This window comes from Rana temporaria, chromosome 10 (genome assembly GCF_905171775.1).
Source record: "Rana temporaria chromosome 10, aRanTem1.1, whole genome shotgun sequence".
Taxonomy (NCBI): domain Eukaryota; kingdom Metazoa; phylum Chordata; class Amphibia; order Anura; family Ranidae; genus Rana; species Rana temporaria.
Window position 1 is genome coordinate 34,153,314 of NC_053498.1, and position 25,595 is coordinate 34,178,908.

General features: G+C 43.9%; 1 protein-coding gene and 1 non-coding gene across 3 annotated transcripts; both read left to right on the forward strand.

The window, feature by feature from the left end:
• Positions 1–1,757: 1,757 nt before the first annotated feature.
• PRMT1 (protein arginine methyltransferase 1) lies at positions 1,758–23,609 on the forward strand. Of its 2 annotated transcripts, XM_040327518.1 has the most exons (11): positions 1,758–1,892; positions 8,455–8,508; positions 12,046–12,147; positions 12,245–12,400; positions 13,513–13,576; positions 13,658–13,800; positions 14,900–14,987; positions 18,067–18,182; positions 20,331–20,481; positions 21,734–21,855; positions 22,692–23,609. In XM_040327518.1, exons 1-11 carry the CDS (start codon positions 1,863–1,865, stop codon positions 22,773–22,775), a joined length of 1,110 nt encoding a protein of 369 aa, XP_040183452.1. In that variant the 5' UTR covers positions 1,758–1,862; the 3' UTR covers positions 22,776–23,609. The 2 variants fall into 2 exon arrangements, with proteins under 2 accessions (XP_040183452.1, XP_040183453.1); XM_040327519.1 differs by lacking the exon at positions 8,455–8,508 and having other exon boundaries at positions 1,760–1,892.
• On the forward strand, positions 10,083–10,215 carry LOC120916676. Its single transcript, XR_005744086.1, has one exon. It is a non-coding gene; the product is annotated as a small nucleolar RNA SNORA54 (small nucleolar RNA).
• Positions 23,610–25,595: the final 1,986 nt, after the last annotated feature.

Consider the following 25,595-nt stretch of genomic DNA (forward strand, 5'->3'; position numbering starts at 1 on the left):
AACGACGCAAAATTTGACGCTGTCCCGACGTCCATACTTAACATTGGATACTCCTCATATAGCAGGAGTAACCTTACACCGGAAAAAGCCTTACGTAAACGACGTAAAAAAATCCGCCGGGCGCACGTACGTTTCTGAATCGGCGTATCTAGCTCATTTGCATATTCTACGCCGAAATCAACGGAAGCGCCACCTAGCGGCCAGCGTAAATATGCACCCTAAGATACGACGGCGTAGGAGACTTACGCCGCTCGTATTTTAGCCTAATTTAAGCGTATCTGGTTTCCAGAATACGCTTAAATTTACGACGACGTAGATTCAGAGTTACGACCGCGTATCTACTGATACGCCGGCGTAACTCTCTCTGAATCTAGCCCATAGTGTACAGTATGTAAAGGTTGAAAATGTGTGCATAATCTAATGATTTCCTTCCTGACCCACAGGCACAACAATCTGCTCTTTAGCAGGCGCCTGGAGGTGCCATTAATTCCTAATGGCACCTCCACACATCAGAAAATTCGGCACATTTTCACTTGCGCATAACCACACAGTGCTGCAGCGCCATGCAGTTCCGTGTGGCGTTTTTAAGAAAAGGTTTGGTACTTCGTTCCCTGGGTTTCTTGCAGGTACAGCAGCCCTTTTAAATAAATAAACTGCTGTACCCGTGCAAATGTGCATGCACAACCTGCACATACGTGAATCTACCCTATGAATGGCCCCCCCTTTCCATCAGCAGCATGATTTTGCGCAAGCTAAACCGCATGGTGACACATTTTAAAAATCGGTCAGGGACTTCTTTCCCGCAGGTTTTTGTGCATAGGGCACTCCGTTGAATTGAATGGGCTCCATACCTATAACATGCATGAACAAACACGCTTGCGCATATCTGAAAGGAGCCTTAAAGGTAACCCCTGCTTAAGCGCAGAATTATGCTGGCCATACACTATACGAAAAATCAGCTGAACCCATTTTCGAAAAACGAACATTCGCCCGTGAGAGCAAATGATAGTGTCATCATGTAATGACCGATAAATCGTTCAGTGAACATAATTTTTTTTTCCCCACCTCAGACTTAACCATAGACAGAGAGAAGGTAGCGAGATTTGCCCGCCATTCATTTACCCGCCATAAATTAATCCATTTTTTGTTCCTTTTTTTCCCCATATACCAAGTTCAGACAGTTCGGACGTGAAACACATTAACCTTTCAATTTATCGTTTGTTTGGCAGAAAATATCCAAACTCGTCCTTCGTTTTTCGACGTATCGTTGATTTTGTGCCCACTAACTAGCCTAAAAAACGAACAACCAATTTTTCATATAATGTATGGTAAGCATAAGCGTGCATTCCCCACCCACAGAAATCTGCTAGTCTTAGGCCTAATATGTTACAAAATAGACTGAAATCAATGAATAATGATTTATTTTTTATATTTAATACATTTTCAAATGTAATTGTGTTTTGAACGCTCCTCTCGTTAGTTTCCCGCATATTTCTGACTGGAGCCCACACTGCAGCCTCCATTATAATATCACTTCAGGATGCTGCGTCGTGACAGACCAGCCTATCACCGTGAAGAGGCGTTCCCTGCCCTTAGTGTATGACTAAGATTTAGCAGCTACATCCAATTAAACCATAGTGTGTGCTGGAACCCCGCCCCCGTATTCAGCACACCCTCTATTGGCTGTGATAGGAGCGTAAAGCGCGCCAGACGATTGCAGCGGTGGGCGGAGCTCTCCGAGGATTTATATAGAGCCGGGCCGCACCGCATGTCGCAGTTCTCTCTCCGGAAGCCTCTCTTCCATTCATAGGGCTTCGAACTGCGTGGCGTGTAGGAGGCGAGGGAGACTCATCGCTGGCAACATGGCGGAGGCGAGCACCTGCAACATGGAGGTAAAACTGGGGCGAGAGAAGGAGGGGAGGGTCGCTATTCTGTGTAATTTATTCTGCGGCGGTGAGGTACGGGTAGGCCCGTTGTCTGAAGGCCCCCGGATGTAGAGCTGTGCGTGTAAGGAGATGCGGGCTTAGCGGTGTGACCAGGCCTTGGTGCTGACGTCATGCGCCCGCGTGTTTCTCGCGCCGTGCGCCCCGTATTCAGTGGGGCTCGCTTTGTCCGGCGTTCTTGGCTCCGCCCACATGCCGGCCTTACAAAGGGCTGCCTTGTGCTGGAGTCCCCCCCCCACGTGGGATGTGCATGGCGGTGCCGGGCCTTTGTGCCGCTACACAGCGGCCTAGATTCCATTCATTTTCTATATTACCGAGGGCCGGATATCGCCTCCCCCGTGTGATATATTCCCCTCATTTTCTTTTAGAACGATCCAAGTGATTTCTGGCCTCTCCTGGGAGTAGCTGGGCCTGCACACACGTGCTTGCTTCTAAAAGAGAATGGATTACTTGACGGCATAATGATTAAACCCCAAACCATCAATGTCATATATTGCCGCTTACTAATCATTAGATGTGATGGCTGCATTCGTTTTTTTTGTTTTTTTTTTTACTTTTTGCGCCCTTTTTTTACCTGGTGATCTGATCAGTAACACACCACCTCGTACTAGTGTGCCTCCACTCTGTATGAAGGAGCACAGGGGGCACGTTTTGCACAGCACTTATGGGGGGGGGGGGGGGGGGTTTGGGCTCCTTTCACACAAGTGGGTCTGTTTTTCAGGCGGCTCTGATTGGACCACCATTGCTCTCTGGGTAGGTGGGTGTGACTGTTTACACCCGCCTGCCTCTGATCTGCCAAGAACGCACTGATGGGTATCTGTTCTGTATCCATCGGCCTGGTCAGGTGACCATCGGATGGTTACAGGCAGTCCATTTCTATCTTAAAGTTGTAAACCCACATTTTTTACTTTTCCCTACAGGTAAGCCTATAAATAAGGCTTACCTGTAGGTATAAAGAATATCTCCTAAACCTGTATGGTTTAGTAGATATTCCCCTTGCAATGCGCCGCTGGTTGCAGGGGGGATCCTTGGCTGAAGGGCCGACCCATGCCGGATTGAAATCTCCCGCGCGCATGGGCGGGACTGACGTCATCGCCGCTCCAGCCAATCGCATCGCTGGAGCGCCGATACCCGGAAGACACGCGCGGCGTGGACCAGGTAAGTTCCCTACCTCATTCCGAGGGAAGTATTTCATAATGAGCTAATATGAGGTGCATACTAGCTCATTATGGCTTTTGCCTTGCAGGGTTAAAAAAATATGTATATGCGGGTTTACAACTTAATTCCCCCCTAGAGAACAGCAGGCTGTCTGCCCTGTATTAGCAGCCCTGTGATCTGCCTGATGGGGAATCAGTGGACAGATCCCCCAGTGAGCAGGTGGCTCTGCTTGGTGGCCTTTGCACCATGTGAAAGGGGCCTTAGCTATACTAGCAGATTTACATACACCAACAAATTGAAGCCAAACCCCAGCTCTTGCTTTATTACAGCATAGTCGTGTGTTTGTTTTGTGACAGGTTTCACCAAAATGCTGATCATTGTAGGCCCCCTAGGCAGTATTACATGGTTTGTCTCAACACTGGCTGCCACATTTTGTAAGGCGGCTTGCTATTTGAAGAATTCAAAAGAAAAAAAGAGAACGGAGGGCGCACCGACCTAGTGTTATACTGCTAAATGAATTGTATTCAAATTGTTAAAATAAATCATTGTACTCACAAAGTGGAGTTTAAAATCAAGCCTTGAAAGACATTGCAGACCACCAAGCTCTGAGGAAAGGGGTATGCCCCCGAAACGCGTCAGCCATAACATTGGTCGTAGATTCAAGTGATTATCGTATCCTGCTGATGTTGTTGGACTTCTGCTGTATTGTCTTTCAAGGCTTGATTTTAAACTCCACTTTGCGAGTACAATGATTTATTTTAATAAAATTCATTTAGCACTATCACACTAGGTGGGTGCGCCCTCCGTTCTTTTTTTTCTTTAGTCTCATGAATTCCCACGATTCTGAGGAGGGCTGCAAGACTCTGGAAGATACTTTTTAATTAAACTTTATCATCCCATAACATCTTCCAAAAATACCGGAGCGCAGGAGATTTGTTTTTGTTTGCTATTTGAAGACTAATGCCTAGTACACACAATGAGAAAATTGTTTGAAAATACCGCTTTTGGACAATACACATTTTTCCAGGATGTTTTGTTTTTCATGTAGTTGGTATACTTTTTGTATGGGAAATTGTGACAAGACCACACACATGCTCGGACATTAATACATTACATCACTTCCCAATTTGATTTCTGCCGCACAAGAATTTTTTTAACTTTTCACCGTTGGACTAGCATGCAGAAAGAATGAGCGTTTATCCAATATTCTCATCGTGTACCAGGCTTTACTGACCAGATCACAATTTCAAAATAGGAAAGGGCCTAAAAAAATACAACCCTTACATCGAAAATTTGGTAAGCTGCAATAGAATTTCTTTTGAGTTTAATACCAATTGAAGTCTGTAGATGTATGGATAGTTTTAGCTTGGACCAATAGAAGTCTTGGTTCACACTTGTGCAGGCACGTCACAAGTACAGTAGCCCATTCATTTGAATGGGCTGCTGTACCTGCAAGGAAAGAAGTCACTGACACTTCACTTTAAGGGGTTGTAAAGGTAAACCCCTTACCTTAGTGCAGTCCTCCTTCACTTACCTCATCCTTCGATTTTGCTTTTAAATGTCCTTATTTCTTCTGAGAAATCCTCACTTCCTGTTCTTCTGTCTGTAACTCCACACAATAATGCAAGGCTTTCTCCCTGGTGTGGCGTGTCATGCTTGCCCCTCCCTTGGACTACAAGAGTCAGGACGGCCACTCACAGCTCCTTTCTCTATCTGCAAGGTAGAGAGTCCTGTATTCCAAGGGAGGGGGAGAGCACGACACTCCACACCAGGGAGAAAGCCTTGCATTACTGTGTGGAGTTAGACAGAAAAACAGGAAGTGAGGATTTCTCAGAGGAAATTACATTTAAAAGCAAAATGGAAGGATGAGGTAAGTGAAGGAGGACTGCACTAAGGTAAAGAAAGCTATTTAGGGATTTTTTTTTACCTTTACAACCCCCCCTTAATGCATAGAATGCATCAAGGTGAAAAAACGTCCGATTATTCCAGCCCCCGTTATACTTACCTGACCCCTCAAGTCCTGCGCTTGGCCCCGACATCTCTTCGTTGCTCAGCCTGGCTGTTGATTGGCTAGAGTGAATGGATTGAAAACAGCGCAGCCATTGGCTGGCGCTGTTAATCACATCCAATGATGTGGCACGCCGAGGGGCGGGGTCAAGTGATACAGTGAGTGGATATGGCCACTCGCTGTATCACGGGAGCGTGCCCGCAGGGCCTCCACACAATACGAGGGAGCTTGCATGACTGTGTGCAGTTCTTGCGGAGAGGACCAGAGACAGCCGCCAGGGGACCCCAGAAGACATGGATCGGGGCCACTCTGTGCAAAACGAGCTGCACAGTGGAGGTAAGTACAACATGTTTGTTAAAAAACTTGCTGCATAATGCTAAAATTGCACCCCCTTTGTGGATCGGGAGCATCATTGCTCACATATGAGACTAGCTTAAAGGATCACTAAAGATAATTTTTTTTTTTTAAATAACAAACATGTAATACTTGCCTCCACTGTGCAGCTCGTTTTGCAGAGTGGCCCCGAAACCTGGCCCCCCCAAGGACCCAACACCTTCATGCGAGCATGCTCACATGGTGAGTTCTTACGGACGCGCTCCTGTGATGCGGCCACAGCCGCCCACCATATCACGGTGGAACTACACTTCCCATGAGGCATTGTAAAAATCTGACATTCACAGGCATGATGGGAATTGTAGTTCCTGAACAACTGGAGGGCCATAGTTTGAAGACCCCTGTCCTAAACCGTACAGGTTTAGGAGATATTCTCCTTACCTACAGGTAAGCCTTGTTATAGGCTTACCTGTAGGTAAAAGTCCAAATAGTGGGTTTACAACCACTTTAACTGCTTCCCAATTCGCCAGAGTGGGGGGTGTACACATGCCACAATGTTTTGCGTCATGGCTGCAGATGGAACTATGTCCTCCTAAATGAATGGGGCTACACTGCAACTGGACACTATGTCCAGCCATGTACTCACCAAGCCGATTCTTTGATTGGCTTTGGGCACTGCCATAGCAAGTAAGGGAAACGGGAAGTGAAGTCTTGTGACTTCCCAGACTGTTTCCTACTGCGCATCTGCAAGCTGGGCAAAGGGGAGCTTCATTTCCGACTCGGATCACCGTGGTGATCTTAGGTGGGAAGTCGTCCCCCCCCCTACAAAGAGTGCAAACAAAAGTCCAAATTTAAACTTATCATAAGCTTATACAATCTGTATAACCACTTCTAGATCAAGTCCACTATGTTCATGTAATCCCCCCCCCCCAAAGCAGTTTAAATTTACTCGGCAAACCCAATTAATTTTTAAGGGAGATAAAAAACGGATTTTCATGTGATTGGGTGATGAATCAGTTTTAGTTAGCATTTGTGTCTCCTACCTCACTTTTCAATGAGCTTTAAAACCCATCTCTGGGATTAAATTAACCCCAACTGACCACTAGAAGAAATATTTAATCGATATGCCAATTTTACTTGGTTGTGGTTATTTGCTGCTCTTCCCAGGTCTGATATCTGCTTACCCTGGGGTCCTTTGTTGGGGTGACCATGTCACTGCCTCTGCGATGTGGACACTTCCTTTTGTCTGTCCATCTGCTAGGTTCCAGAAAAGGAATGACTTCCGAGTCTGGGGAAGGGGGTTAAGCAGCACAGCTTTTTAAGCGACCATCTGCAGTCCCTGCAACCAGAAATTGCATCAGTGAGGTAGCAGAATCTTGAGTAAAACCTTCAGCAGGTAAACAAATTCTGAGCAAGGTGGGTAGCAGGGGGATGATATCTAACCTGGAATATGGATTTTACCAGCATAATCTGAAGACACATTTGTTTTTGCTTGCCTTTTTTATCAATCTTTAAAATCTTCAGGCTGGCACTGTCACCACCTGGCTTGAAGACCTTCCTGTCCATTGGCACTGGGAAGCTGGCAACGCACAGATGGTTACCCAGCTAGTTGACTGGTGGGGTCACCGTCTTTTAAACAGGAAAAGCTGCTACAGTAGTTTCAGACATCTTCTTCCTGAACTCACTGTCACAATTTAAAAAAGTGGCTGTTGGACACCGCCGACACAGCAACATTCATTCAGATTTCTGGGAATGGGAGAACTAAAAGTACTGACAGTCTTTGCGGCTGTTGGCTTGCAGTTCATGAACGACCAGTGTGCTGTTGATCTATCTGGGTAGTTCATTGTTTTTATGGTGTAACTGACTAGTCTTTCAAACTGGTCTTATTGGTGGTTTAGGATATATCCTTTATTGGGCTAAAGGTTTTAGTGCTTTCTATTTTCAACACTATTTTGTAGAAATGCCAACGGAAGTAAGCATATATGTTGCCTTCTGCCGTCCTTTTTTACTGCTTGGTTCTTAAGTGTTTTTTTTTATGGTGCTAGGACATGTGGTTCCTCAGCACTTGAGCCCCCAAGCAAATCTGAGGCTAGCAGATGTTCCATTTACATTCTTATAGGCGATGTGTGCTGTGTTTCCGCATGCTATATTGCAATACCCACAGTCAGGAAAAACGGACTACCCAAAAATTCACGTGAAAATGAAAGTGGAGCTAAACTCACATTTTAAAAAACTCAGTTTATGATCCCAGTGATCTCAATTCTACTCCCTGCCTGTCAGTGGTAATGTACACTGAGCTGTGCATGCACAGCTTGATGTACATTTATGGCACCACTTTGTACCATGTGATCTGGTGTGGGAAAACGTGCTGCATTTGACTTGTGTAAGTCTTAAGTTATTGACATCTCTGCAGATTGCAAACCGGTGCGTTTTTAAATGGTGCAACAAACGTGCGCAGGAAGCGGGTTTCCTAGTGTGAATGGGCCCTAGGTGTAGTTGCAGTCAAATGTGGGAGCCCTCTGGGTAAGCGAATGTGGTAAGCAGCTGATTTTTAATCTATGGTGCAAATTGGAGTGTTACAAATATTAAGTGTTATCCTAACTTGGCTCCAGATGAAGTTGTTTTAATTGGGATGAAGATTCTAGTTGAACAATTCGATCTCGCCCAGTCACATCTGCTGGTTTGGTTTTAGTATGGTGTACAGAAGAATGAATTAGAAATTCAGTTTTTGAATATAGAAGTAAGTTTTGCTCTTGGTTCTAAGTCTTCATTTGGGAGTTCTAGTACTGGGACAGCTGTAGAGCAAGGCATCTTCCTGCCCTTTGTTGTTTCTATGATAGGAGAGCGATTGCCATTGGCACAAATTTCCTGCGGGTCTTTTGAATGATCAGCCACGTGTTCTCAGCATGGTTCACTCTGTGATTCATCATGTACACATTCTGCTCCACCTACATGAATGACATTCAGTTATAAGACATAAAACTAATGCGTTGTCTCATTACTTTTTCCTAGAGCTTTGTAGCCAAGTTGGCCAATGGAATGAGCCTGTCGCCTGCAATGGAAGATGTAAATATCCTTTCTACACTGCTGATTAAAGGGAACCTGCCACTGTTCATATTAAAGCAGCACTACATGCAGACAGATACAGTTGAACGAAATGTGTGAACTTTTACCTGCCAAAGGATCTACTTCATACCATCCTCTAGTCTGTATGGCTGTCACATAGCATAACCAGGAAGACAAGTCTTTACTGGTATATTTGGTTCAGCTTTACAGCTCACTGTCACCTTCCTCTGTGTTGGGCAGTGGTGGATCAGCAGTGTGCTGATTAAAGAATCCAATAAGTAAGCTACAGCTGGAAAGTTTACAGTTTACTGCAAGTTTGTGTCTCATACCTGGCTGTGCAAATGTGGCAGAGAAGTGTGAATCACAGGACATAAGCTATTGACTAGTAAAATACTGTTTGTTTGAAGGTCTGCTTTAATATTGTCAGTGGACAAATAGGTGTCTGCATGTAACTTTTTTTTCCTGATGAAAATAATCCTGGAACCACATTGCAGAGCTGACACAACACCCGTATCCTCTAATGCGGGGATATGCAATTAGCGGACCTCCAGCTTTTGCAAAACTACAAGTCCCATCATGCCTCTGCGTGCCGTGCTTGTGGCTGTCAAGAGTCTTGCTATGCTTCATGGGAGTTGTAGTTCTGCAACAGCTGGAGGTCCGCTAATTGCGTATCCCTACTCTAATGCAATGTGCAAGCCTCTGTAGCTGGTGAAAGCTTTCAGTGCCTTGTGGGTGTAATGAAACAGAGTCCCACTCAAGATTTGCAAACTACCTCTGCTTGGGAGCTCCTGGGGTCCACAGACTACTTTCTTCAGGATTAGATGGTAACGCTTTAAATTGTGCCACAGAATGTCAACAGTGACCGGTTCCCTTTAAAGTATTGGCCAATTTGACTATGAAATATGTGCATTATATGCAACTACCTGAATTTGTGTGTAAAGTAATGAGAAAAAATAGTTTTCCTCATTTCAATTGTAGACCGGTTTATAATCTATGGGGTTGATTTTTCTTAATCACTTGCTGACCGCAATATGTATATACAAGTTGTGGTTTGCCGGGATTATGGCTGAAGATGATATCAGCCATAACCTGGTATTTTTTTTGCTGGGCACTTTCTCTTGAACGTTTTTAGAGCGGCTCATGAGCCACTGGAACGTGTTTAGAAGGGGACAGTGTTTCTCTGGTCACACAGCTGATCAGATTATATATGTTTTGATCATCTTTGACCCCAAATCTCTTCATACAGAGGACCTGTCATCCTTATTTTGATTACGAGATCTTTACTTTCTTTGTAATTGAAATAAAAGAGGTGAAGAAATTAAAGGGACCGTGTAAAAAAAAGCGCCCCGTCCCGCTGTGCTCCTCGCACACAGAGTTGAACGCACACACAAACTTTGCACCACATGTCGGGTATCGCCGCAAACATTGGGGCAAAAATGCTAGTGCTAGACCTCTAACCTTAAACATGTAAAGGTGTTCAAAGCGCCACCTATGGCGATTAAGTACTGTAGTTTGTCACCATTCCTCGAGCGTGTGTAGTTTTAAAGCATGACCTGTTGGATATCTATGTATTTCTGCACTGTACGTAACTTGCTTCCAGCTCTCTTCTGGTTGTGGGTTCCATTCCAGTGCTATATTATAACTGGTTGGGGGGTGCATGTGGCAGGTACTGTGTCCTGTCATCTCCCCTAGATACCAGGGACATGAAAAAATATATTTATGTATTTGGTGTAATGAACATTTTACAAAAAATTGGGGTATATATATATTTAATTCCTTAAAGTGTCTTTCTCCAAAAAACTGTTTGCAAAACTACTCCCCAAATACCCTGTGACAAAAGTTTGCTGCGATCACCATTTTATTCCCCAGCGCTTCTGCTTAAAGTATACCGTTTGGGGGTTTTAAGTAATTTTCTAGCAAAGAATGCGAATTTAAATTTGTAATCCAAGTGCCAGAAAAAGTCTGGTGCTTGTCAGCTGAATATTTAGTGTGGTTAAAGTGTTAAGCCAAAAACTTTTGGTAGGTGGAGGATTGAAAGTTCTGGTGGTTTGTTACTATGGAACTTGGGGTTACCCTCGCTTGTGTTCTGGCAATAGTTCTTAAATTCCTGTCTGGCAAAACCATCTGCAAGGGGGACACAAAAATAAAGGGGTTCTAGCATTCCCCCTGCTAAAAATCACTCATATGCATGTTGCTGAATCTCTAACACCGCTCCAAATGGCAGCAAAAAATTGCCTGGTGTTCAGATTTGTACCCAAATATATGGAAAACAAAGTTTTAGCTGGATGTACATTTTTTTAAAGTTGGGATACAATTTGTTATAAAGTTGGCTTTACTACGGGTGTTCATGGATAGCGCAAGATAAAGGAGCCACATTTATAACTTTGGTGTGCTCAGCACTTGGTGCAGCGGTTTCCATTTGGATAAATGCAATATATGAAGCTAGAGGTATTTGCAGGTTCCTGATCTTTCCTGGGATTGGCTTGTGGCATGGTGGTTGTCACATTGGTCTGGAGTTCTGGGTCGGTGACTTGATCTTGGACAGCTAAGCAACTACCTTCCAGGAAGAGATGGCAGCCTTCATATTTCAGTACAAGTTTCTTTGCATTTATTCCTAACAATTGGAGAAATCTAATCTAGGCTTTTATAAATCCATATTTCTGATCATCATTCACCTTATCTGCAGAGAATCTCTCCATTCATTGATCCTGATTGATAAATTCTAATATACCAGAAAAATACATGCAGTTTACATGTTTTGACTGCAATACAGAACTAATCTGTCAGCCACTCAGAGTAGAATAGGTAGTTGAAGTCTTTTGCTGACCGAGAACATGTGATCAACCTTTCTCATCCTGTTACACTGCAGAAACGCTCAAAATTAAGGTCTCTGCTAAAAGTCTACATTTTACAGTTAAATAGTATGCATCAGTAGGCTGAAATGTCTTAGTAAAGAATATGGCAACCCCAGAATATTGGACAACCAGACCTGATTTTTACAGAACACCCTTGCAGTATGCACTAATGAAATATGGTGGCCAGAAATCACTGGCAGTAGTAGTGTACCCGGTTGCCAGTCAATGGAAGTGTGTCCCCCTCTTGCATTGCAGTCTCTTGGAGAAATGTCTTTAAATTGGTGTTCTTGTGGTGGTCAGTGTAGCAGTGCCCCACCTATTCCCCTTTAATTGAGTCATTGTAGGTGAGAGATTAGTCTCATTGTTCAAAGCCCCCTTGGCAACAACTGGGAGGAATCCTGGCTAAGAAGGCCTGGTGTAGACCATGAATTGTCTAAACACCTGGTGATGAGTCTGAAGCATTAAGCTAGAGGATGCCGGCCCTGTTGGGTATACCTTTAAATGCAAATCGGCAATAGCAGCAGCTTCTATTTCAACATCTTTAAATGATAGCATGTGTGGCCTCAGTCTAAGGAGTGTTGACCTACATTCAAGAGGCTTGTACATTTATAAGCAAAATGTTTATTGACTTGCAACTTGTGTTCTTTCTGAAATACATGATGTCATTTTGTCTGTCTTCTAGGTTTCTGGTACCCAACCAGAGGGCACTGTCAAACCAGCAGCTGAAGAGATGACCTCTAAAGACTACTACTTTGATTCATATGCACACTTTGGTATCCACGAGGTAAGTTGTCAGGTCTTTACATTTTTTGTTAGGCCTTGTTGGTGGTTGGCAGATAATTGCAGAACAACTTCATATATATTTTTTTTTGTTATTGCAGGAAATGTTGAAGGATGAAGTTCGGACACTGACTTATAGAAACTCAATGTTTCACAACAGACACTTGTTCAAGGACAAAGTTGTCCTTGATGTAGGAAGTGGAACCGGAATCCTCTGCATGTTTGCAGCCAAGGCTGGGGCAAAAAAAGTCATTGGGGTAAGGAATAGCTTTTTTTTTATTTTTTTTATTATGCTTGAGGACTTACAAGTTTGTCATAGGTGGGTTAGAGCATCTTGGGTTAAGTCTAAAAGTGCTGCCCTTTCTACATGCACTCGCTCATCCCATGTGTGGTTACTTTGGAAATTGGCTCTAAAATCAGATGTTTGCTTGCCTAAGAAATATAACCACTTTTCAGTGCACCCAGCTATAGTCTAGAATTGGCTTTAAATTGGGGTTTGCTGACCTCTGCGATATATGTACACTGTATTTAAAAAAGTGCAGGATGTGCCTCAATAAGTAATTGACGTTCTTCTGGAACTGAGAATTTATCTCAATCTGCCTAGAACCTATGAAAGTAAACAAGTGCCAAAGCGTTGAACATTTCAGGGAACTTTTTTGCTTGGAGCCCCAGTAAGTCCCAGAACTGAAAGGACAACATCTTGTATTCTGCACTTTATTTCATGCAGTAGTGATTGTTTTCAGACTTTGGCTGTAAAGGCTCCCACCCTATAAAAAATAAAAATGTTATACTGCCTGCTTTGTTGCAGTGGATTTGCACAGAGCAGCCCAGATCCTCCTCTTGGGTGCCTCTTCAGTGCGCCTGGCCCCTCTGAAGGCATTCCCCTCTCTCCCCTGATTGGCTAGCTGGCTTTGACAGGAGCAAATGGTGCAGCCAATCGGGAAGGAGAATGTGACGGCTGGGGCATTCATGGACAGAGGGACCTCGAGGGAAAGTATTAGGGGGGTTGGTGCAGCTGCTGCGCTCAGAAGGCATTTTATCTTCATGCATTCTATGCATGAAGATAAAAAAACTGCCTTTACAACCCCTTTAAGTGGAACTCCAGGAAATATTTTTTAATTTAAACATGTCTGGATCAGCTAATGTGGTGTATGCTATATTGCAGCTGGGGAATGCTAAAAATGCTATTTTACTAGTGATACTGTAAAGTGTGTGTGTGTGTTTTTTTAATCAGTTTAGTCTTAAATTTATTTAAAAATTTGATATGGGGTACATCTTTGCAAAAAGCTTAATTCATGAAATGTGCCTTCAGTGTTGCAGGTTTAAAGGCTCCAAGTTAAGTCGCTTAATTTTTTATTTATTTTTTCAGATTGAGTGCTCAAGTATTTCGGACTACGCTATCAAGATTGTGAAGGCAAACAAGCTAGATCATGGTATGTTGTATGCCTTTAAGGCTTTATTCAGTATGTCTTCCTATGTCTGTATGTAATCTTACATAATGCTGCTTTTCACAGTTGTAACGATAATCAAGGGCAAGGTGGAGGAGGTGGAACTGCCAGTCGAAAAAGTTGATATCATAATCAGTGAATGGATGGGATATTGTCTGTTCTATGAATCGATGCTCAACACCGTTATATATGCACGGGATAAATGGCTGGTAAGCATGTAAAATATACTTCACAATGTGTTTTTTTTTATTGGGGGGGTTGTTTAAGTCGCTCAAGACCCCTTCCACACAGGGTTGCTTTGCAGGCACTATAACGCTAAAAATGTCGCCTGCAAAGCAACCTGAAACGGCCGCTGGGGCTTTCACACTGGAGCAAAAATCCTGCTAGCATCTTTAGAGCAGTGTATATAACTCCTGCCCATTGAAATCAATGGGGCACCACGACTATACCACCAGCAAAGGCAGTGGTTTTAACCTTGGCTGCTGGGGGGGGATCGCCTCGCTATCTGCCGAGTAGCACCATGAAATTGCTGCTAAAAATAGTGGTGATTTAGCACCGCCCCAGTATATAAAGGCCTAAATGTAACTGGTGGGTTTTGTGGCGTATGTTGCACGCTGGTATTGGACAGCCTTTAGGTTTAAACCAATCAAACATGGTAGACACGGCAACTGGCCTTAACGTGGCGACACAAACAAATTTCAAGCTTCAGCCTGCAACAACCAATTTTTGTCCTGTCTGTCTTGTTAAAAACAGGGGTTTCGTTTTCAAATACATGCGTAAGCTGCAGAGGCCACGACTAGGCACCCCAGTATTGGCAGTCCTAACGATACATTTTGAGAGCCTCCATAGTTGGAGAACATATATAGTAATGGATAGATTAAGGGCAGGTTTGCCTGGAGGGAGCCAACCCCTCCAAGGCACATGGTCATACTGGACACCCAGAAAATGGCAGCAAAAGGGGTCCAGTGCACTCAAATAACCAAAAATACCACAGCAACTGGACAGCAAGGAGCACATGGAAGGATAACACAAGTTAAATAAACAGCCAGCCTGCAACAAAGTGAATTGTCTCAACAGTTCATGTTGACCTAGCTGAAAATTTTCTTTTTTTTTTTTTTTTAAATGGGTGTGAGAATTGCTTTGCAGTTTAACATTCTTGCTTTCAAGGTAATTTCACTGGACAGGCGATTCACTGCTCAAGTGCTAAACTAGGCAGATTCATTTCATTTTCTGCATTTTGAAAATACTGATTACTTTTTAAATTGTAAACGTATCTTAACCACATTTTTTTTATATTTTTATCTTCAGACACCTGATGGGCTCATATTTCCTGACCGTGCAACACTTTATGTGACTGCTATAGAAGATAGACAGTACAAAGACTACAAGATTCACTGTAAGTACAAAACACTTAATCTTGTAGCACTTTCATTCAAAGGAATTGTATAAAAAGCTACATGTTTGTAACATTGGGAGTGTTCACGATCTACTCCTGGAAAATGTAGACTGACTGCTCTTGTACCATGACTTTAGTTTGCATTCCGTCACATTGGAGAAAACTTTGCTAAAATTAGCATTCTAATATTTTGCAGTTTTGTCATGATGGTGTGCTGTGCCCCATTTCCTTGCCAGTTTTGTAAACAAACCACTTTCTAACTCGCTTAGCAAAACCTTAATACTACACTAAATTTATACGGCAATGGCTAAAATGTAACCATTTGTGGCTTTGGAGATGTTGGCGGTACTTTTTGCAGTAGGCTAACTTTACCTAATTTTATTAAAAACCTGTAAAGCTGGAGGTATAGGACCTGCTATTTAACTTATGCAGATGCTTGCTCTGGGGCTGCCCTCCACCATACTTACTGCACGAGTCTGTGGCTTCAAGCAGCCATGTGGACACACGATATGCTAATGATTTGCAGTATCTGGCTCGGATAAGTGGATAAACATGACTGATGGAGCATGCCCATTCCAAACAAATGTGGCAGCTTTCAGTTTCTGCCCTTACTGTTTTTTTTTTTTTTTTGAAGTGGGGCCTGTGTAAGATTACCTTTTACAGATTTTTCTGTAAAGGTGAACTTGCATTTTAAGCTAGCACCAAGTTCAGAGTCCAGTTGAATGTGGTTATTGAACATTAGTGTGCCTTTTCCGTTTTTGGGTTGTGGAAATAAAAAAAATATATGCTGCCTTACACAAGAGTGCCTTATCACCCCATCCACACATTTTCATGTGGATAGGAGAATCCCTCCTGCTGCTGTATTCTGACAGCCTTCCTTGCCATCAGAATACAATCTGCGTTGCCTGCTATAGCCAGAGGCATTGAGTTTTTTTTTTTGTGGAAACCCCAGACTGGCTGGTTGTACAAATCTAGAAACCAGCCCAAATTTTGATCCATGTATGGCTGTACGTTGATGTGCTGTTTATCTAGTGCAGGGGTCTCCAAACTTTTTAACCCGAGGGCCACATTGTAGATTTTACATGTATTCGGGGACCGGAAAAAAAAATCAGTTATGTATAAAATATGAGCGGTGTCCTCATCAGTGTCACCATCGGCGGTGTCCCCATGTCTCCACAGCGGTGTCCCCATGTCCCCATCAGCGGTGTCCCCATCAGCAGTGTCCCCATCAGCGGTGTCCCCATCAAAAGCATCCCCATCAGCAGTGTCCCCATCAGCGGTGTCCCCATCAAAAGCATCCCCATCAGCAGTGTCCCCATCAGCAGTGACCCCATGTCCCCATCAGCAGCGTCCCCATCAGCAGTGTCCCCATGTCCCCATCAGCGGTGTCCCCATCAAAAGCATCCCCATCAGCAGTGACCCCATGTCCCCATCAGTGGTGTCCCCATGTCCCTATCAGCAGTGTCCCCATCAGTGGTGTCCCCATGTCCCCATCAGCAGTGTCCCCATCAGCGGTATCTCCATCAAAAGCATCCCCATCAGCAGCGTCCCCATCAGCAGTGTCCCAATCAGCAGTGACCCCATGTCCTCATCAGCAGCGTCCCCATCAAAAGCATCCCCATCAGCAATGTCCCCATCAGCAGTGACCCCATGTCCCCATCAGTGGTATCCCCATCAGCAGTGTCCCCATCAGCGGTGTCCCCATCAACAGCATCCCCCATAGCAGTGTCCCCATCAGCAGTGACCCCATCAGCGGTGTCCCTATCAACAGCATCCCCATCAGCAGTGTCCCCATCAGCGGTGTCCCCATCAGCGGTGTCCCCATCAGCAGTGTCCCCATCAACAGTGACCCCATGTCCCCATCAGCGGTGTCCCCATCAACAGCATCCTCATCAGCAGTGACCCCATCAGCGGTGTCCCCATCAACAGCATCCCCATCAGCAGTGACCCCCATGTCCCCATCAGCGGTGTCCCCATCAACAGCATCCCCATCAGCGGTGATGGGGACACAGCGTCCCCATCAGCAGTGACCCCATCAGCGGTGTCCCCATCAAAAGCATCGCCATCAGCGGTGTCCCCACCAGCAGTGACCCCATGTCCCCATCAGCGGTGTCCCCATCAACAGCATCCCCATCAGCGGTGATGGGGACACAGCTGATGGGCACACCAATGATGGGGACACCGGCGTCCCCATTAGTGGTGTCCCCATCAGAGGTGTCCCCAGCAGTGTTCCCATCAGCACAGCAATGTCCCCAGAAATATCCCCATTAGCACAGCAATGTAGAAATCTCCCCTGTAGTGTGCTTATCAGTGTTGTGCAACACAGTAACACGATCAGGCTCTGACCTCCATACTAGCTGACCTCAGCTCTTCTGCAGCTCCCTTCTCCGAGGTGCGGCACCTCCCCTCTTCCCGCCCGCTGTTTGAAGTTAGGCTCCTTCCACGAGTGACGTCAGGTGCGGCACCTCCCCTCTTCCCGCCTGATGTTTGTTAGAATCTTTCTACGAGTGTAGCCAGTGGGTGGGAAGAGGGGAGGTGCCGCACCTGACGTCACTCGTGGAAGAATCCTAACTTCAAACAGCGGGCGGGAAGAGGGGAGGTGCCGCACCTCACGTCACTCGTGGAAGGAGCCAAACTTCAAACAGCGGGCGGGTTAAGGGGAGGTGCCGCACCTGACGTCACTCGTGGAAAAATCCTAACTTCAAACAGCGGACGGGAAGAGGGGCGGTGCCGCACCTGACGTCACTCGTGGAAGGAGCCTAACTTCAAACAGCGGGCGGGAAGAGGAGAGGTGCCGCACCTTGGGTTCTCTTGTTAAAAAAAAAAAAACGGCGTGACTGCATGGGCGGCTTTGCGGGCCGGATAAAACACACAAGCGGGCCAGGTGTGGCCCGCGGGCCGGAGTTTGGAGACCCCTGATCTAGTGCATGGCACAAGTTTTGACTCCTGATCAATAACATGGGAGCACAATGCCCAGTCAATGAGCTCTTCAAATGATTGATTCCTTTCAATGTGCCTCTGGTTTTCAAAAATGAATCTTGTGTAAATCTTGGTTGCTTACTTAAATGTTCTCTTTCAGGGTGGGAGAACGTCTATGGCTTTGACATGTCATGTATCAAGGATGTAGCCATCAAGGAACCTCTTGTTGATGTAGTTGATCCTAAGCAACTAGTCTCAAACTCTTGTCTCATTAAGGTATGTTTGAAATGTGGTTCTCGACTCTTCCCCTGCTTTGTCTGCCTATGTCCTGTACTCATCAGTGTTGTGGATGGATATAATAAAATAAAAAAATTCAAGTGTGTGTAGCACTTTTGAATCAAACTCTTGAAATATTGATCTGGTCAGTTAAGTAGCAGAGGAGGTTAATCAGTTTCAGATGCTTTGCTGTTAATTGAAATTAACAGGTGCACTAAATGGGGGCAACAATAAGACGACCTCCAAAACAGGAATGTTTTTTCAGGTGGAAGTGTCTGACATTTTTTTTTCCCTACTCATCTTTTCTGACTGTTTTTCACTAGTTTTGCATTTGGCTAGGGTCAGTGTCACTACTGGTAGCACGAGGCGATACTTAAACCCTATAATGGTTGCACAGGCAGTCCAACTCCAGTCTTAAGCGAGATTCCAGGAGACGGGTAGTTACTCTAGCAGAGCTGTAGAAGGTCCTTAACCCATCAGCAGGACCAGTATCTGCTCCTTTGTGCAAGGAGGAACAGGATGAGCACTGCCACAGCTCTACAAAATGACCTCCAGCAGGCCACTGGTGTGAATGTCTGACCAAACAATCGGAAACTGACTTCATGGGGGTGGCCTGATGTGCTCACTGCCGGACACTGGATGCTCGATTGACATTTTCCATTGAACACCAGAATTGGCAGGTTCGCCACTGGTGCCCCATGCTTTTCACAGATGAGAGCAGGTTCACCATGAGCATATGTGAAAGGGTCTGGAGAAGCTGTAGAGAATTTTATGCTGCCTGTAACATGCCCTACAGCATGACCGGTTTGGTGGTGGGTCAGTGATGATCTGGTGAGTCATATCCATGGAGGGACGCACAGACCTCTCTACAGGCTACACAATGGCTCCCTGACTGCCATTGAATATTGGAATGAAATCCTTGGTCCCATTGTCGGACCCTACGCTACTGCAGTGGTCCTGGGTTCCTCCTGGTGCACGACAATGCCCGGCCTCATGTGGTGAGAGCATGCAGAGCCAGTTCCTGTCCTGGATGAAGAAATTGCTACAATTTAATGGCCCTGTGACGAACCCTCTCTCGTCAAACAGATCTAGGTCTGCCGTCAATGCTTCCTCTGTCCAGATCCAGCACCTTCTAAGATCACCAGACCACACCTCAGTGTAGAGTGGCAAAAACAAACTGCTTTATTTTCACACATAAACACAGATATCTCCATTCAAAAACGCATCCCTCCCACCCTTGGAAAGAAGGGCGTGTCAAACTATCCAATGACAATGGCCACACAGGTCAGGTGTGTTCAAACTTCTCAGTACACAGTCTTAGCAGGGGGATTGGAGGAATCCCCCCTGCTTCTTTCCTCACAACAAGACACTTGCATATCCCATAATGGAGGCATCAGACACAATAGAATACAGTCCCACCCCAAGCCATCACAGCATGGGACAGCACACATGATATACATTTTACAAGGTTCTAGGGTGGCAAGCTGAGTTCCCCAAACCCCTGACCCAAAGTCACTCCTGTCACAGGCCCTCACACTCTCCTGACCTAAATCCAAAAGAAAACATCTGGGACATTGTTTTGGTCCATCCAGGGCCGTCGGGTTGCGCCTCAGTCTGTTCAAGAGCTCAGTGATACTCTGGTCCAGATCTGGGAGGAAATGCCCCAGGACACCATCCGTCATTAAGAGTATGCCCTGATGTCGGGCATGCATACAAGCACTTGAAGGCCATACAAACTACTGAGGACCATTTTGAGTTGCAATGAAAGTTCAGCCAAATGGACTAGCTTGCTGCATAATTTTTTCAGTTTTGGGGTGTCTTTGTATTCAGCCCTCTAGGTGGGAAAATTTCCATCAAATGATGTGCCATCCTTTCATTCCTAACAAATACCCAGTCCCTATCGGTATAGATATCCAGCATGAGATTTTAGCCCGTTGAGATCTGTTTTCAAAGTGTTCCTTTAAAAAAAGTTTTGACCCATGTATATAATCTTAATTCTATAAAAACCTATTTGACTTTTTCAATGGTTCACTTGAACCTCTTTGCATCTTCATTGAATGCTATAGGGAAGTTAATTCTTCAGGCATTGTTTTAGGCATGTGCTATAGGTTATACACTTGACTTAATTAATTTTTTTCTTTTCTTTAGGAAGTGGACATTTATACAGTTAAAGTTGATGACCTCAGCTTCACCTCTCCATTCTGCCTCCAAGTAAAGCGAAATGATTACATCCATGCCATGGTGGCTTATTTCAACATAGAGTTCACACGCTGCCACAAGAGGACAGGCTTCTCTACAAGTAAGCAGTTCTTGCATGCCTCAGGGGGATACCAGGCTAAATGTCTGGGAGACAAAGTGAAACCCTCCTAATTGCCTTTAGTTGCTCAGGTACAGAGGATAAGTCTTGGCTGCAGAGGGTTGAAACCATTAGACTGGAGCTTCTGTCAGTGTATTGGCTGTAGTCCCATCTGCCTGGGAGGAAATCTGATAAGTCGGCATGACTTTTGTGCCAGGCATGCTTCACACACCACACAAGTGATGGAGTAGAAGTTTCCAAGAACCTGGTTTGACTTCTATGATGTCCTTTACATTTCCTCTTTAGCTTTCATAACCCCTTCCTATATTTTTAGACCAAGTAAAGCTGCGGTTGCACTGTTCCATTGTAAAAAGATGCATTTCCAGTGTCTTGGGTACCTATTGTCTAGCGTGCCCCTGTGAAATTTGGACATGTGACTCAAATGCAACCACGGGTGCGTTGTGTTTTTCATTACATTAAAAAAGTACGGCTTTTTAACATGCACCAAAAAATGCAGCAAGCAGAACTATTAAAATCGCAACTAACCAGTGTGAATTGTTGCATAGGATTTAATGGGCTGCATTGTTTTGCTTTAACTGAAACTGATCAGTGTGACAGGGCTCCAGACCTGTCAATTTCAGGGAACTGTAGAGTATGAAGTTCATTAACAAAGGTCCTCTACTAAAAATTGCATATAAAAACTATCCGATTAATATTTACATAAACTTTGTTTCCTAGAGTTCAACTTAATGTATGTTGAACTTAACCCAATCTGTGAAGCATCCATGTTGGTCTGTTCTTGTGAGCAACTACATTGGGAATGGGTTCTGCTTAAGCCAGTCAATGCTTGTGCTTTGCTTATTCTATGAAGTTCAGACTGCAGGTGCAACTCATGCTTTGGCAGAATTGCCTGAAGTTTTAAAAACTGCATTAGAGTGCTTATCCAAGTAAATTGGCTGTGGAGAGCATCTCACATTAAGTTTTGAGACTAGCGGTCTGGTCACCCTTGGCATGTTTAAGCAGATGGACTCGTCGCTAAGAACATGTCTACATTGGGAGAAATAGACCTTTATTCAAAGCAAATATTGCTAAACTAAATGCTGTAACCTTTGTGCAGTTTATTTAAATGTTACTTGCTGTGGTAGAAAAAATGTAAAAGCAAGCCGCTTTCTTGGCATGTTACAGGCTATATTTTAACATCCAAGCTGCTGTCATTTTCAATATTTTTATTAATTGTACCTTATGATTTTTTTAGGCCCAGAGTCTCCATACACTCACTGGAAACAGACAGTCTTTTACATGGAAGATTATTTGACTGTAAAAACTGGTGAAGAGATCTTTGGAACGATAAGCATGAAGCCGAATGCCAAGAACAATGTAAGTCACATGTTTAGATCAGCCCTTTCACAGCCAATATTGTACTATTGCTTATCTGTAGTTGGTGAACACAATCTAAGTTTGTCTGAGTGAGGGTCTGTTATTGGCACCATTGGGTGCCTCCAAACCACCCTTTTCCCCTCATGGTTGAGGCCAGGCTGTCATAGCCTGCATTTCACTTCTGTCTTATTTTGTGGCATGTTTTTACATGTTGGCTAGGAGGAAGATATGGGTTACAGTGTATGACTAGTGAAAAGTAGAAATGTGCATAATGGTTTTAGTCTGTTGGGAAAGCAGTGTATGGAACGCCTGATGTGAGTTGGGATTGTATGCTGCAGGGATTTTGAATTCAAATTCAGAGGTCGATTGCTAAAATTTCTTCCAGCAGAGATCCAAGCCATATAATTTGTGCAGGGACTCGGGTCCTTCACAGCACAATGCCCCTTCACAGTAGTGTCCTCTGCCCCTTCACTCTGCTACCTTTGCCCAGGTGTACAGGAGATCTGGAGTCAAAACAGAGGGAGTGCAGCTGGAATTGGTTTCCTATCCACAAACTGCTAGAACTGCCCAGCTACAATCATGGGCTGGTTAACTCCAGTAGCTCCAACCCTCTGTTCACAACTGTTCTGCCTCCAGCTCTTCACTGCTTTTGACTGGGGGAAAGAGACTGCTGCTAAATGGCATGACTGGTGGTCTGTATAGGACAGTGATGCACCGTATTAGGCATCAATGAAAAACATCTAAGTTTGGGGAACGCAAAATGTGCATTTTAAATTTGCTCCATTTTATGTGCAACATTCTTGGCTTTTAACTGACCTGTTTTTTTCCACCTACAGCGTGACTTGGACTTCACTGTCGACATCGACTTCAAAGGCCAGCTCTGTGAGCTTTCATGTTCTACAGACTACAGAATGCGCTGAAACAAAGAACTGCCCGGCCTGATGAAACCCATTATGTATACATTTAGCTGTGTGGTTTTATTTACATATAGCATACACCTTTTTAACCTGTTCTGCTAGCCTGTGTGCAGACAGGTCTTTTAGAATCCCTGACCAGTCCTGAATGTCCCAGCTGCACTAATGATGTGGACTTGCCCTTCAGAAAATGCCTGTGAGGTTTTCAGGGAACCTCGGTCAACCTTCTAATCCTGTAAATAAAGATCCAGAGTGGATTTTCTAAGACAGCTGTTATAAGGAATTACCACAGGTTCAGAGTTTTACTAGCCTTGGCAAGTATCCTGTGATCCTGTGTTAATGAGGCCTGTGGGCCATCTGTGTACTAAAGTATTACTTCATTCCATTAATTTTAGTGGTCCTAGAATCCACCTTTTTGTTCCACTCATGATCATGACTGTCTTTACAGTAATTGCTAGCATGTGGTGTTTTCTGGACTTTGAGAGCCATCTTGTGGCGCTAAAATAAAATCACTTTGCTGCCAATATGGAACTTGTTTAGTAACCCACTAACGAGGGTGATGAATGTTTCTTGGCAGTGTAGACTTTAAATTGGTAATTTTTCTGGTTATAAGGAAAGTCTGTCCCACTTGACCACAGCAGATGTGCTCTACACAATGTAGATGAACTGTTTCTTAGGCGCTGCCATTTTGTAACTTTTTTTTTTTTTTTTTTTTTGTATGTCCTTTACATGAAAGGGTTTTTGTTTTACAAATTCTCAAAGGTTGCTCATTGTGACTGTTTTCATAAGTTATGGTTTTTATATGGTTACATTCATAATGAAATTAAAGTTGAACTGTGACTTGGTGTTTTTTTTTTTTTTTTTTTTTTTTTAGTGTGTTCATGCTGTTTGCTTAAAATAACAAGTAACTAGCAACTAGTGTGCAAGCTCACTTCACACACCATTTTTGTGGTGGTCAGTTATTTTTTGTAATTTTATTTGATCTATCATGGGTAAGGATGTTTGCACTTAAGTTATTGCCTACATTAAAATTCACAAGAATGCATTGGGTGTAGATCTACTTTTCAGTGTTAATTTTGTCAACTAAAATGACTGACTAAAATAAGACTAAAACGACCTTTTAGTCAAGACTAATACTAAATTGAAATTTGACTTCAAAATTAACACTGATTTTTTTTTATTTTTTTTTTCACTCCAGCCGTATATAACGCGTTTAAAAATTGTAGAGAAATGTTAACTAATGCATTAAAATTTTATTGCACCCATTCGAATTTAGACTTCGAAAATGTCTTTTGGTTGACTAAAAGGTAGGACATTTTAGTCGCCTAAAATGTACTGAAGATTTAGTTGACTAAAACAATTGCAGAAGACTAAAATGGGACAAACTCTATTTTTGTCCTAAAACTAAACCCAAATTTGCTGCCAAAATAACACTGCAGCTGAGCAAAAACTCCCCATGAAAATAGTATGATGGGAAAATGCTAAATTAAGGTGCATAATTTATACATTGGCAAGATCTAATTGAAAATCTTCTTTAACATTTTTGTTTATCTGCTGCCTTAAAGCCAAATACTGTAGCTGTTGACTTTTTAAAATGAGGACACTTGCCTGTCCAGTGCACCCGTGATGTCTGGACCTGAAGCTGATCGGTTCTGGGGTGCTGCACTGCTATCTTCGGTAAGGGAATCAAAGTGAATCCTTGTGGCTTCAATTCCTGGTTACCTTCTGCGCATGTGACTTGCGCTGCATAGTCCTGCTGTCTTCTGGGACCTGTATCTTCCAGGAGGAGGAGGTGCTGGATGTGGCATAAATAGCTGCGGGTTGCTCAGCTGTGTCTGGAAGTGGGAGAAACCGCATGTATTGGACGGGTATCTGCTTTAATTTCAAATTTAACATTGGGTTCAAATGGATTCCATAGTAGGTCAAATGTTAAAAACTGGCATTTCACTAATGGTCCTGTGCTGGCAGCAGATCTATAGAATTGCCCAAACTACAGTGTCTTACTTCTGAGGGAGCAGCTGCAGAGTAAATGCTTTCTGGTCTGGCTAGTAAGAATCACCTGGTTGGCTGTGTAGTTCTGTGACTGCTGTAGTAAAGCTACATTCTTAATCTCATGAAATGTGATTGCACATAATGCCTTGACCATTCAAAAAATATACTTGTGACTTTTTTGCCTTGAAAGTGCAGTTGCAATTCAGGTTTTGGTAATGACACTCATAGTACAAAAGGTACCTTGATAACTGTTTGGCTTTTTTGTGCAGGCATGCAACTGAGATTTGTTTAGAAACACACCTGTGTTTAAAGGGGTTGTAAAGGTTTGTTATTTTCTGAATAGGTTACTTTCAGCTAGTGCGTTCACTTTTTCCTTTGATTTCCCTTCTAAATTTTTATCTTTCATACACCACGGGACACAGAGCCTCTAAGCATTGCATAATGAGTTATATAGCTCAGCAATAGGTGATTGGACACTGGCACACACGAGTTCCCCTTCTATATAACCCCTCCCAATGCTCGGTAAAGGGGCTCTTCCCCACTCTCATATGCACGCATGGGAATGTATGTGTAGAATACATGGTGGTGTGGCTACGTGAGCGGTCACATGTGGCCCAACCTGCTGTGGCAGCGATTGGCATGTATCGGGTACTAAAGGATCAGGTGAAGCAAGGGCTTAAAGATCTGCCTGCAGACCAAGTTAAGCTATGGGAGAATTTGCTTAAGGCCTTATGGTTTGTGGTAGATGCCTTTAAAAACTATTCAACAGGCATCCCGCCTCATGCTCCAGACGGTGCACATGCGCAGGATTCTGTGGTTAAAACATTGGACAGC